The sequence below is a fragment of the Solanum dulcamara genome, chromosome 8 (assembly GCF_947179165.1).
Source record: "Solanum dulcamara chromosome 8, daSolDulc1.2, whole genome shotgun sequence".
NCBI lineage: Eukaryota > Viridiplantae > Streptophyta > Magnoliopsida > Solanales > Solanaceae > Solanum > Solanum dulcamara.
Genome location: NC_077244.1, coordinates 57,429,563 through 57,442,943, shown reverse-complemented (window position 1 = coordinate 57,442,943; position 13,381 = coordinate 57,429,563). Strand labels below are relative to the sequence as shown.

Here is a 13,381-nt window from a genome sequence, read left to right as displayed (position 1 = left end):
TCTTTTCAAAATTTTATATCAAGAAATAAAAAATCAATGTGTACAATATTTGAAAAAATGAAAATATATTATAAAACCATCTCCTTTTTTCAATTCTTACGTTATAATGAAAAATAAATTTCTAATCATGTCCGAGTTAATTGAGCATGTGATCGAATATCAAATTCAAACACAAATATTTATGTGATTTACATATTTGTTACACAAAACTTTGGGTATCTCACGCACGTTTAGGCTGAAAGCGAAGTTTTTGAAAGCTCATCAACTTTGACAAAAAAAATAAAAATAATACTTATATTTGGTGTATTTACAACTTGCAACAGCACGATGCCTTTTACTTAACAGGAAAGATAAAAATAAAGATCTCAAATTTGTATTTACACAATTAATTGGCTGCCTACTTGAAATCTTGAATGTGTGTGTATATATATAAATATAGTTACACAAAAAATTGCAGACTTGCAGTTCCGAAAGATCCACTCTCATTTTTCAGGTGACTTGACCTTAAAATAAAAAAGATGAAATTTTGATTTCTACATTTGTTTAATAAATTAGGTATATTTTGATTTCTACATTTGTTTAATAAATTAGGTATTCTGTTGTGATGAGCAATGCAACAAACATAATGGGTTTTTTTTGTCCAACACCCAAGATCATCATTATTAGGTTATTCTCATTCTTGAATTCAATTTCATTGTGATTTTTCTTCTGTTGTTGGTCTTTTCTTTTCTCCATAATTTGTCATACAAGTTTAGCAGAGCTCGTCAGATTTATCTTGGTATTATTATTCCAGAAAATAAAATTATTATAAAATTGGACCACTTTTTTCCTGGATATAAGGTGCATGTACTGACTTTTGGTTTTGTTTTCTTCAAAACTAAAGCATCAATTTGAAATGTTCTCTCAAAATTTTAAAACTAAGCCCTAAGATTAAAGGGTAGACAGGGATTCTTCTTTAGTTCATTTGCTTCTGCTTTTAGACTCATACTCTTTCTCTGGAGGTAATTTTATGATATAACTCATCATTGTTTTGTACTTTTCTAGAAATTTTGTTATATTTATGGCTTCTATAGTTTAACAAGTGGTCTCTATCTCATTTAAAACTCTGTATTATCCCCCTGAATTCAAAGTTGATTAATAATTAGATATAAATGTATAATATTAGCCTACATCATGATCTACTACGCTTATAGTAAGTGTAAACAAGCATTGTTGCCTTAGCCATTGACTAAAAAATGTTAGGCTAAATATTGAGATGTCATTGATGAAGTAAGTTTTCTCATCTAAATCTGTGATGATAATGCATATCTAAATTGTTAAGCCTCTCTGCCTAAACGGGGCTGATCCTTAGGCTGCTGCTTCTAACTCACTATCTATCTTGTTTCTTTTAAAGTATTAATGACCTAATCTTAATTGTGGCAGGTGGATTGTTATCTGAAGTCTATCTGGATCAATATATTTATTTCTAAAACAATCTTTTGCTATTACTACTACTATGTTCTAATGGGCTGCTTTCACTCAAAAACAACACTCCAATACACACCCGGTTATGAGGAGCCCACTCTGCTTGCTGCTGAGACACCTTGTGAGTATGAATCATTTAAGAATCTCGTTCATGTTGTGTCACTCAAGTTGAAAGCATAATGCACTTGTTTCCTAGCTGTCAAGTTCTGCTAGTTTAGTTAGATTGCAAATTATATGGCCTTAGAGAAGCAGTCGAGCACCGTTGGTATTCCATAATATGTAGTATGTACCTTTTGCCAATATAGATTATTTTATGCCTGTGCACATCCTGCCCTCCTTTATCAGATAGTTAAAAAGAAGAATTTTGAGGTATTAGAGGGGAAAAAAAGTTGAGCTAAAGATAAGGATCACATCCGACAGGCCTCCAAATCTTAGAAAGTGAATTTAATTTTATAATCGAAAGACTTCTGATAGCATTTCATCCACGAGACTTTCAATGAACATTGGTTGAGAAAAAAAACCCACAAATCTTTTTACTATGAAAACCATGATATGATGTCATCTGAAAACGAGAGGTATGGTCTGGTTTGTCAATTTGGTTGATTTACTGGCAATTTTATTGTGTCCATCACTAAGTTCAATAGCATGGATGTGAAAAATAGATAGAAACATGAAATAGGTTTGATTATCAGTAACCTCTTACTACAACTGCTAATCATTTAGGAACTGTGTTAAAAAATATTGCAGTTACAGTGAGTGAAGTCGAAGCATTATATGAGTTGTTCAAAAGAATAAGCAGCTGCATAATTGATGATGGACTCATTCATAAGGTATATCTCTATTGCTTGCAAATAGAAATACACATATTTTCCATGTTTTGGATTCTTAAATGTATGATTGATATAGTACTTAGCTAGTTGATAAGTCTATAATGTGTTATGGCTACCTATTCTAATTCTTGCAATCCCATCTTGCATCAGGAAGAGTTTCAGATAGCACTCTTCAGGAACCAAAAAAAGAAAAATCTGTTTGCAGATAGGGTACGTTTCTCGGCCAACTTTTCATTCAAATGGTCTCTGTAGATGAATCTTGTGCATTGTTGATTAATTAGTTTGACTCATCAACTCTTATGCTGGAAGTCTACTGCTTCTCTTCCATTTGATTGGACAATTTTATTGTTTCTTTTCTCAATTCCTCCATTTTGTGTTCATCTTATTATGCAGATATTTGATCTTTTTGATATTAAGCACAATGGAGTGATTGAGTTCGGGGAATTTGTCCGATCACTGGGTATTTTCCACCCTAATGCACCAGTAGCTGATAAAATGTCGTGTAAGAAATGAACTTTGTTAGCTTTTATACAATTGATAATGGTGCCTTTCACTTAGTTCTCATTTTCTCACTTTCAGTCTTCTAATGAATTGTATTATGTATGCCTATTTGTTGACATTGATGCCTCTAGCTTAATATCTTTGCAGTTGCATTCAGATTATATGATCTAAGGCACACTGGTTATATCGAGAGAGAAGAGGTTGGTATCGCAACTATATATGCATTATGCTACTCTATGCTCCCCTCCTCTTGACAATCATTGTTAGGCTGAATACAAACACTCCCAGTCTTTTGCTTTAAAATATTTTCCTTTTCCTGAGAAAGGAACAAAATTGGCGATATTACTACTAGCAAAGCATGTTAGCTAAACGTAATAATCTCTACGCTGCATGGATATAATTTGCAGTTGAAAGAGATGGTATTGGCACTGCTGCATGAATCAGACTTGGTTCTTTCAGATGACGCAGTTGAGATGATTGTAGACAAGGTGAAGACTACTTGAAAGTTTAAACTATCTTTCACCCAATTGTCACTATGCACTCCTTTGCTGTTTATTCATGTTCTATCTTTATCTTGTGCACCAGACGTTTGGTGATGCAGATACAAAGGGTGATGGAAGGATAGATCCAGAAGAGTGGAAGGAATTTGTTTCAAAGAATCCATCTCTTCTAAAGAATATGACACTTCCCTATCTGATGTAAGTGTGGCATCAATGAAAACTCAGGTTCATCGTGCTTTTTAACTATGATAATCTCGGAGACTTCCTTTTATATTTCGTCCTTTCTCATGAAATGTCTAAATTGAAGTTATTTTTCTGCAAGCCATTTGGATAGTCGAGAAAAGTAACATACATTGCTATTAGTATTACCTGATACTGATATGGTGGCCTGGCTTTTTTCAGGGACATAACTTTAGCATTCCCCAGCTTTGTGGTAAGCTCTGAGGTTGATGATTCAGAAATTTAGACTTGTGCGCGTAAATACAAGTCTCTGAAGGTCATGTCAAATGGCCTCTTCCACATTGGTGTTTGGATGCTCCGATTCAATACAGTGCAAAGGATTTCAATAATCAGAAGAACATCAGGTTTTATATTGATAATTTTGAGTTTCACCAGACAAGATTGAGTTTACTGGGTCAAGTGGATTTGGCCAAAAGCCCACAGGGAATTTCTCTGATATAGTATTGAAGGGGCACATCATGGCTTCTCGGCTATCTCCACTCGCTCAGCAAGATGATGCTAATGATTTTTTTCATGGGTTCAAGCTAGGCTGCTGACTGCTGTATATAATTGTAACACTGCATTTTCCATATTCTAGTTATTCCAACCCCCCCTTCCTCTTGTTTTCCAGCCTATAGGCTAAAGTTTTGACATTAGTTGCTCATTTCTTCTCTTCTTTGATCTAGTGTACTTAGAAATGACATTCAATTTGATATAACATCATTTACTATTCACTGTACTCATTCTGGAAGTTTGCAACTTCAAGCAATGTCAAATGATGCCCAATTATCGGTCTCCCAGATGGAGACTGACTATTATTTTACATTTCACCCTTTTGTATTCTTAGTCAAGGAATCCGATGTTAAGACTCTAATTTTGAGTGACAACATCCTCCAATTTTAGATCTGTGATAATGAGAAGTGTTTTGGGGGAGTAAAGAGTTGGTGAAGAAGTTTCGAGCGTCTACAAGGCTATTAACACACGAGTGCGCAAAAACTGTTGGATGCACCTCATGTATTAGGCCTTAGACACACACCTGCATGCCTGTAAGCATCATGAGACAAGCTCCTCCTCAGGTCTCAATACATTTAGAGTGCCTTGTCTAGGGTGAATACCAGGCTGAGTTACAATGTTGCCTTCTAAAACATTATATCTATAGTAAGAGTTGTGCATCATAACATCCTTCATGCTAAAAACCTTTGGCACCTAACATAAATTTAAAGAGAGAAATGAACTTGTGAAAAGCATCTGTATACCAGCTTTAAGACAATGGATCACATGGGACCCTAATCCTTATTAAGAAAAGCAAACCTTGCCTGCATCAGTAGTACAAAGGAACACATCTGTTTACGTATAAATGAAGAAGACCCTTAATTCAGGAATCCTCATCACGCAGCCCTAATGGTGATTGATAGAATATATGCGTCCACCACACGAGTCAGGGAACCAGGTCCTTTGACACAGTCAATTTACAGAATGCTCAAGAAACGGACAGCTAATACAAGTAATGAACAAGACAAGAGTTTTACGTGGAAAAACTCCTTGCTCAAGGGAGAAACAATCACGACCTGCCCAAAAGGATTTCCAACCAATCTTCGCTAGATGCAAGAGCAAAGTGATCTATTACAACCTATGTAACTAGTTACAAATCCTCTTCACTCATATGCTTGCAACATCCTATCACAAGACTTTGAGCCTAAGCAATATGACTATTGCCCACTACCCCAACTCACTCTAGTTGACGTAGACTTTAACACTCCGATCAAGGCTAGCTCTAGCAATGACTCGAAAACTAAGCAGTAAGACTATTTCCCACTTGTCACGACCCGACCTAGGGCCTAGTCGTAACACGGCGATTGAAACCCCTAAGGGCTCCAACCAAGCCTCTTGTACATATCATAAGCATACATAAGGTAAAATATAAAAGAGGAAACATCATAAGAGAGTTTAAATCATGAATAGAAATCTGAAAATGTTTTATGACAACATAGACTCAAACATATGTCTAACTAGATGCCTCTAAACATGAGTATGGACGGGGGCTAAGACATGTCCCTAGCTCACCCTCAAATTTACAACGTAAACACAAGTCCTTTTAAAAGAAAATAGTAACCAACTTGAAACTAGTCTCCGATCAATGAGGACTCACCACAACACTTTTGAATAGGAACGCCTACTAGTTACGTGGACGATAAGGATCTTCAACCTCAACTCCTACATTATGAGACAATGTAGGAAAAAAGTATGCATTAGTACGTTGGAATGTACTACGTATGAGGGCGTGACATGCAACGTAAATCATGGAATGCAAAGGTCAAGTAAATCACATGATAAGATGGAATACGTAAAGTCATGAGAAAATCATATTGACCAAAGCATTTAAAAGCATAAGTTCAATCATCATAACATACTTAAGAAATCATACATATGTGGGATAGGAACCATAACCGACAATAAGACCATACGAGCTATAACATGGAATTCGATGATACCCACATCGAGAAGGAGGAGGCTACTTTGCCAAGGTAGACTCCTAATCATGAACATGTGCTATATGTGGATCCACTAGCTAGGCCATAAAGGCAAACCTACGGTGGCACGTAGTTTATGGGACATGGGGCTGCTACTAAGGCTTTTGGTAGGGCCCCCACCTCAAGTCCACTCGGTGCTAAGTCAAATCTCACGGAATACATACATAACATAAGATCATAATATCATATATCATAGTCATGATCATAGGCTTGAAATCATAGAATAGTTCATTTTCATAACATACTTGTAATGTGAGAATTGTCCTTTCATCATTACAATCATATTTGCATAATTCATATCGTTAGGCCTTAGGTCACCACATAGGGTCCTAAGTCACCTTTTAGGCCTTAGGTCACCACATATGGTCCTAAATCACCTTTTCATAACTTGCATGAAATTCATACCTTGAAACATACTTATAATTCATGATCATAATGGAAATACTTGGTCATAATTCATACTTTGAAAATTCATGACCATAGCTTGAACTTGGAATTAGGGTATGTCATGAATGCATGATCAATTGACTTAAACATCATGAAATTAACTTGAAAACATGCATGATCATAAACTTTATATCAGCCCATACATAATTCATATAGATAATATCGTTTAGAAGTATAATTGAAGATACTCATAATTTGCACCATGAACCCTAGAAATTAAAATAGGAGAATTCATGAAAAAAAATCTTCAATTTAATTCAATAACCATCAAATTATATCAAAATAGACTCATGATCATGCTTTAAATCAAAATTCATGCAATTGGAATTCACAAAATTCATAAAATACCATACTTTAATTTGATAGAAAACCTTGAGAAATTGATTAGATTTTATGGGTGAAAGGATCCATAAATCAATACCCACATACCTTGAGTGAGAACACAAATTAATTTGGAAAAACTTGAGAATTTTGATGGAGAAATTGAGTGAATTTGCTTGAAGTCTTCAATGGAAACCCTTGAGAGCCTTTTTGTAGAGAGAGAAATATTTGATAGATGAATTGTAGAAGAATGAATTGAATTAGAGGTTTAGTTTAATTTATAGAGTTGAATTAGGTCCTAAGAACGTCTAGATTCATTAACTAATAATTTGAAAAAAGTCTAAAACGCCCTTAAAAAAACTTAAATTCGGCCAGGAAGCCTTTCCAGGTCCGCGACGCGGTCCTGTCGCGACCAACTCGGATGGAACTGCTTCCCAGGTCTGCGACGCGGTCCTGTCACGGACCACACTATTTTTTGGTTTTTCCAAAAATCTATCTTCCGATCTACGGGTCCTAAAAATCTACCGAGACCATTTTCTCGCAGGTTTTGACCCCCCTGATTGATATTCCAAACTCGAATTTTTTAAAAAAATTAAGAATAATACGTTACATGAGCAGCCCATTTCCAAGTCATTATAAAGGTATTTTGTGGGCATTTTTTAGGGATGTTACACCACTACACAACCACCCCTAGGTTAATATAGAGTTTTCTAACTACTTCAATGCTAACTCTAGCAAAGAAGTCACAATGACAAAGTACAAAGAGAAGTAATCAATATTCTTTTATATGATAAGAACTGATTTTACAATGTTTAGCACACTAGACTCAACATTACAACAAAGTAACAACCTAAAATTATTCTTCAATAGTAGCTCGATCAGGTCCCTACTGCCTTGAGGAAGTGTTCTTTCTTTTGAGCACACACATCACTTTTTAGCATATGGACGAAACACCTGGTACCTTCTAATTGGTTGGACATCTCTGTCGTCCAGTTGCTGTCCACCAACCACAGCAGGTGGTGACAGCTTTTACAGTTGGACCAGATCGACCAAGTCCCCTAATTAGGTCTCATGGTTTGTAGTCTTTTCTGATTTGCCCCGATCAGGTCACATGATTTCTTTTACAACTGTCTCTCATTTGGTATGTGACACACACCGATCATGGGACCAGGTACGCCAATCAGGTCCCATGGTTTGTTGATGCATTAAAACTTGAATTATAATATTTTTCCTTTTTTTTGATGATGATAAACCATGTGGACTTGTGTTCATATTTCTGAAAACAGGTAGCTGGTCCTCCTGGCACATTGCTTCGAGACATACTATGAACACAACTCAATTCCCCCTATCACTCTGACCAAGTCCCTCATACATTCCCCTGTTAGGCAGTTTCCTCTGTCACATAACTTCGAGACATATCATGAATACATAACATGAACACATAACTTCCCCCTATCAGTATGCATTTCTTGTCTCCCATGTCCCTCTTTGCATTATTTTGTTGAACGATAGTTTGTTAAATCATCAAAACCCAAGATACACCATTTTCTCCCTTTTTGATGATGACAAACTATTTCCCCTTATTGACATTATATTCCCTCTTTCATATGAACCAGATCCCTTGATCCGAATTGGCTACCTGTCATTAATACTTCTTCCTCATTTTGGCAACATAAAAAAGTTAGAACAGTAAAACAAGTAAAATAATACGCACTCTCGGTAAATTCATGGCCACTGGACAATACTAACATTGATGAACTAGCCAAGAGCAAGAAAAGAAAAATAGTAGACAGAGAGACAAGTTTTCATTCATAATTCATTAGAATAGCATCAAAAACATTGCATTAACAAAAATGCATAAGGGAACTGATCAGTTATAGCCATGGAGATAGCAAAGAAATGTACTTAGGATAGAAAGCAAAGAAAGTAGGACTAGAAAGAGGGAGGATGAGGATGAAGAGAATGGAGAACCATCATCATGCGCTCATTTTCAGCAGCATAAGCATATAACAATTGTTTGGTCAGGTCCTCCACTTCACAGTGAGACTATTATTTTCAGCAGTTAAGAGATGAACTTCTGCCTTCAAATAAGCATTTTATTTTTGAAAATTCTTATCATAACCTGGTCCCTGAGTCAGGACTTGCTGCCAGGTGACTTTCAAATTAGTAATTTCAGCCTCACGCCTTGCCACTACAACTATCATCTCCTCCAGATTCTGCATTTTGTTTCTTTTGTTGTCCCAAAAAGTTTTGATACTTGGGACTCTATTTTGTTGTCCATTCTTTCCTTAACACACTCACATTCAATAAGAGAAGACCTTGTTCAATAAATAATCTTGATCTATTTTATTTTCATTTTTTTGATAGGTCACCATCAAACATACGTTCAGTTGCAGCTGTAGGAACAGGATCAGGTTGAGACTAGTGATTTGTCTCTAAGAGAGAGTCAGATATAGCCAAATCAGGAACTTATGGGACCTAGAAGAAATAAATGTTGTCTTAGGAGAAGTGAAGGAAAAGAGACAACATGACTGAAAAGCCAAAAATTAAGATTCTGAAAAGATATGGGTTCTTATTTTCAAGGGATGAATTAAAAGAAGATGGTTGAGATATTGTAAGATATGTTACAATGAATTAGAGAGGTGAAAAAAGGCACATGGCATTTTTGAACAGTTCTCAAAGGCATTTAAAACAATAATAAGTTTGATACTAACCTTTGAGGAAGGACCTGGTCCCTCTCTTGAACTCGTTTGAGGGATACTTGCCTTGAGTCTGTCCCATCAGCTTTTCTTTCTTAGCTAGTTCACCATGTGTGTATACCTGCAAAAGGTATAAGACTGAATTTAGACCAAAAGATACACATTGCTAACAAGGATACCTGTTCCTTAATCATAGCCAATGAGAGAGTTGAAAATATTAGCTAGGATAGTTCAATTCAACTTGATCAACCCTAACTTCAGCTTGTTTTTCTCACCTGATCCCTGTTAAAAGTATTTATGAGGATGTCAACCACTTGATCTTCAGTATTGAAGAATTGTATGCAAATATTTTTCTTCTCCACATTGACCCTCAAAAGTGATGCCCCACATCAATGTGCTTGGTTCTTTTGTGATACATTAGATTCTTAGCCATGTTCAATGTACTAGTGTTGTCATACAAGAGTGGGACAATATAAGAGACTATCTCAAAATTTGTGAGTTGTTGCTTGTTCCATAGGAACTAAGCAAAACATGATGGGGCTGCTACATATTCTATTTTAGCTGTGAAATGATCCACTGAATTTTGCTTCATTGTGCCCCATAAAAAAATGAGTAATTTCTTAGTTGCTCTTTCTATCAACCAGGTCCCCTATTTCAGTTCATAAGGAGCTTTGTCAGCTTTCAGCACATGATTGGGAAGATCACAATCTTCAACATCTGATCAGTCTGTAGCTTCAAGTTGAGCTTGGTCACTTTCTTCAGCATTTTAGGACGGACCAGGTCTCATGTTACAAGTTTATTTAACAAGGATGTGCTCACATGCCCTAGTCTTTTATGCCACAGTTCTACCAAAATCAAGAATGCATCCCTTCTTTCCATTTTCAAAAGAGACACTACCACCCTACCACTTTGTACTGCCTTAAGTGAGAAGAAGTTTTTAGTCCTTTCAGTCATGTGCTTGGAACATCGATTATCCATGAACCATCATTGACTGCTTTCTCTAGACTTCTCCTACAAAATAGATTACTTGTTAGGTTTGGGAATCCATTTAAGCTTGAGCTCCCAAAACGCAGATAATGGTGTAATCAGTGTTTTTTTAGTCTAGAAGGGCAAGTTTTGTTTTCTCATTTAGATGCTTGGACCAGGTCCCTTCTTCGGGTTTTCTTTCTGCTTAGAATATTCTGAGGATTTATTCACGCTTTTTCTGAATACTTCACAATCCTTTTTAAGATGCTCATTTATACCACAGAGAATATACAACAGATCATCAACTACAGCAACATGTTTGCTATGTGGATTGGAAGGAGATTTCATTCTTGGACATCCAAGACCTCTTATATCATTTTGTCCCTGGTTGATTAGATTAGTCAACATATTTGAAGAGTTGTCCCATTTTAGAGCCATGTCTAACTTCTGCTTGACTCTAACCAGGTCTCTTTCTAGCTGAAGGTTTCTCTCTAGTGATAATGCTAATTTAACTCAGAGTTCTTCAAACTCTCTTCAAGTTCCATCTTGATTTTATTTGCCTTACCCTTTAACTTGACATCAGTTAGAGGGTTTTTCTTCATCATTTCACTGAGATGGTTATTCTCAGTATCCAGCATAATAATTTTTTGTTCCAACTCAATCATTTGAGTGACTAAAGCAATTTTCTCATCTTGAAATATATCAATGCTATTATTGAGAAAATCTTTTTCAGTAGTTAACTCATAGAGTGAGTCAATCAAGACACCAGCCAATTTTCTTAGTTTCTTGATGGAATAACAATTAAGATTTTCTTTGAGGTCAAGCAAGGTTACCTTTTCATCAGCTTCATCTTCAGATTTTGCCATAAAGGCAAACATACTATCGAACACATTTTCATCATTCTTGACATCCAATATGGAGACATCCTCTAGATGTTCAGACTCTTCAGAATTACTTGAGGAATTTCCCCAAACAGCTAGAGTTCTTTTTACCACATAGTCAATAGAAGCCCTTCTTCTTGACTTCTCAGGGACCAAGTCCCTTCTTCTATTTATGTTTCCTCCAGGGTTGATGTATTCTTTATGTTCCTGCTTGTTCAAGGGACAATCTCTGATGAAATGTCTAGACTTCCCACACTTATGACATAGGTCATTTCAATTTGCTGACCTGCTGGTGTTTCCCCTTCTTCATAAACCCACCATGCTTTCTCACAATCTTGTGAAATCTGTGAGTCAAGTAGGTCATATCCTCTTCTTCATCATCATCATCACTTTGATCAGACTTTAAAGCTAAGGACTTGTCCTTATTATTGTCCTTTTTATAACCATCGTGCTGCTTATTTAACTCATGGGTTTGAAGATTTCTAATAAGTACATCCATGGTAAGGGTCTTCAGATCCTTAGCCTCAGTAATAGCATCCACCTTGCTTTTCCATGACTTTGGAAGAACTCTTAGAACCTTTCGTACCTGCTTGCTTTGACTAATAGGTTCTCCCAGACATCACAACTCATTGCTTATAGAAAAGAATCTGGTGTACATTTCATGAATGGTCTCTCCTTCATTCATGACAAAATTCTCATACAGGGTGGTTAGTATATCAACTTTGGATTCTTTAACTTGCTCAGTTCCCTCATAAGCATTCTTCAAACATTCCCAGATCTCTTTGGCTCACTCACATGTTGAGATTCTATTATATTCTTTAGCTCCAATACCACATACAAGAAGCTTTTTAGCCTTGTAGTTCTTCTCAATTTTCTTCCTGTCAGCTTCACTGTATTGTTGCCTAGTTTTGGGCACAATTTTGATAACCTCTTCTTCCTTCAGTTCAGTTGTGGGAACAAAAGGTCCATCAAGAACAATATCCCACAATTCACTATCTTCAGCCATGAGAAAGTCATGCATGTGAGTTTTCCACTAGCTATAGAACTGGCCATTGAAATGAGGGGGTCTTGTAGATGATTGTCCTTCCTCCAAATTCAGTGGAGCAGCCATTCTTTTATAGAAATCTCTCTGGGTGTTAGCCGATTAGAGAGCCCTGTTCTAATACTAATTGATAGAATATATGTATCCACCACACAAGTCAAGAAACTAGGTCCCTTGATATAGTCAATTTACAGAATGCTCGAGAAACGGACAGGTTATGCAAGTAATGAACAAGACAAGAGTTTTATGTGGAAAAGCTGCTTGCTCAAGGGAGAAACAACCATGACCTGTCCAACAGGATTTCAAACCAATCATCACTAGATGCAAGAGCAAAGTGATCTATTACAACCCATGTAACTAGATACAAATCCTCTTCACCCCTATGCTTGCAGCATCCTATCACAAGACTTTGAGCCTAAGCAATATGACTATTGCCCACTACCCCAACTCACTCTAGTTGACGTAGACTTTAACACTCCGATCAAGGCTAGCTCTAGCAATAACTCGAAAACTAAGCAATAAGACTATTTTCCACTACACAACCACCCCTAGGTTAATGTAGACTTTTCTAACTACTTCACTAGTAGCTCGATCAGGTCCCTGCTGCCTTGAGGAAGTGTTCTTTCTTTTGAGCACACCACCACTTTTCTTTTGCCTTGTAAAAATTATGTATGAAAACTAAGTTGTTTCATGTTTCAAAGATAGTATTTAATATATGGACGAAACACCTGGTACCTTCTGATTGACTGGACGTCTCTGTCGTCCAGCTGTTGCCCACCAACCACAGCCGGTGGTGTCAGCTTTTACAGCTGGACCAGGTCCCATGGTTTGTAGTTTCTTCTGATTTGCCCCGATCAGGTCCCATGGTTTCTTTTACAGCTATCTCCCATTTGGTATGTGACACACACCGATCATGGGATCAGATCCGCCAATCAAGTTTCATGATTTGTTGATGCATCAAAACTTGAATTATAACAGTG

The 13,381-nt window shown here is 36.5% G+C and overlaps 1 protein-coding gene across 3 annotated transcripts; it reads left to right on the top strand.

Annotated features, from left to right (window-relative positions):
- The first annotated feature begins 280 nt into the window (after positions 1 to 280).
- LOC129898993 (calcineurin B-like protein 7) lies at positions 281 to 4,248 on the top strand. Of its 3 annotated transcripts, XM_055973728.1 has the most exons (10): positions 281 to 555; positions 592 to 666; positions 1,423 to 1,585; positions 2,212 to 2,294; positions 2,445 to 2,504; positions 2,688 to 2,796; positions 2,943 to 2,995; positions 3,203 to 3,283; positions 3,381 to 3,493; positions 3,698 to 4,248. In XM_055973728.1, the coding sequence occupies exons 3-10, from the start codon at positions 1,504 to 1,506 to the stop codon at positions 3,759 to 3,761; spliced, it is 645 nt and encodes a 214-aa protein (XP_055829703.1). In that variant the 5' UTR covers positions 281 to 555; positions 592 to 666; positions 1,423 to 1,503; the 3' UTR covers positions 3,762 to 4,248. The 3 variants fall into 3 exon arrangements, with proteins under 3 accessions (XP_055829703.1, XP_055829701.1, XP_055829702.1); XM_055973726.1 differs by lacking the exon at positions 592 to 666 and having other exon boundaries at positions 319 to 493; XM_055973727.1 differs by lacking the exons at positions 281 to 555; positions 592 to 666 and adding an exon at positions 857 to 1,001.
- Positions 4,249 to 13,381: the final 9,133 nt, after the last annotated feature.

Excerpts from the sequence above, each read along its gene's own strand:
- LOC129898993 (XM_055973728.1), top strand. The coding sequence starts at position 1,504 with ATGGGCTGCTTTCACTCAAAAACAACACTCCAATACACACCCGGTTAT. Across the intron at positions 2,295-2,444 it reads ATGATGGACTCATTCATAAG|GAAGAGTTTCAGATAGCACT; the intron begins GTATATCTCTAT and ends ATCTTGCATCAG. Across the intron at positions 3,284-3,380 it reads TTGAGATGATTGTAGACAAG|ACGTTTGGTGATGCAGATAC; the intron begins GTGAAGACTACT and ends CTTGTGCACCAG.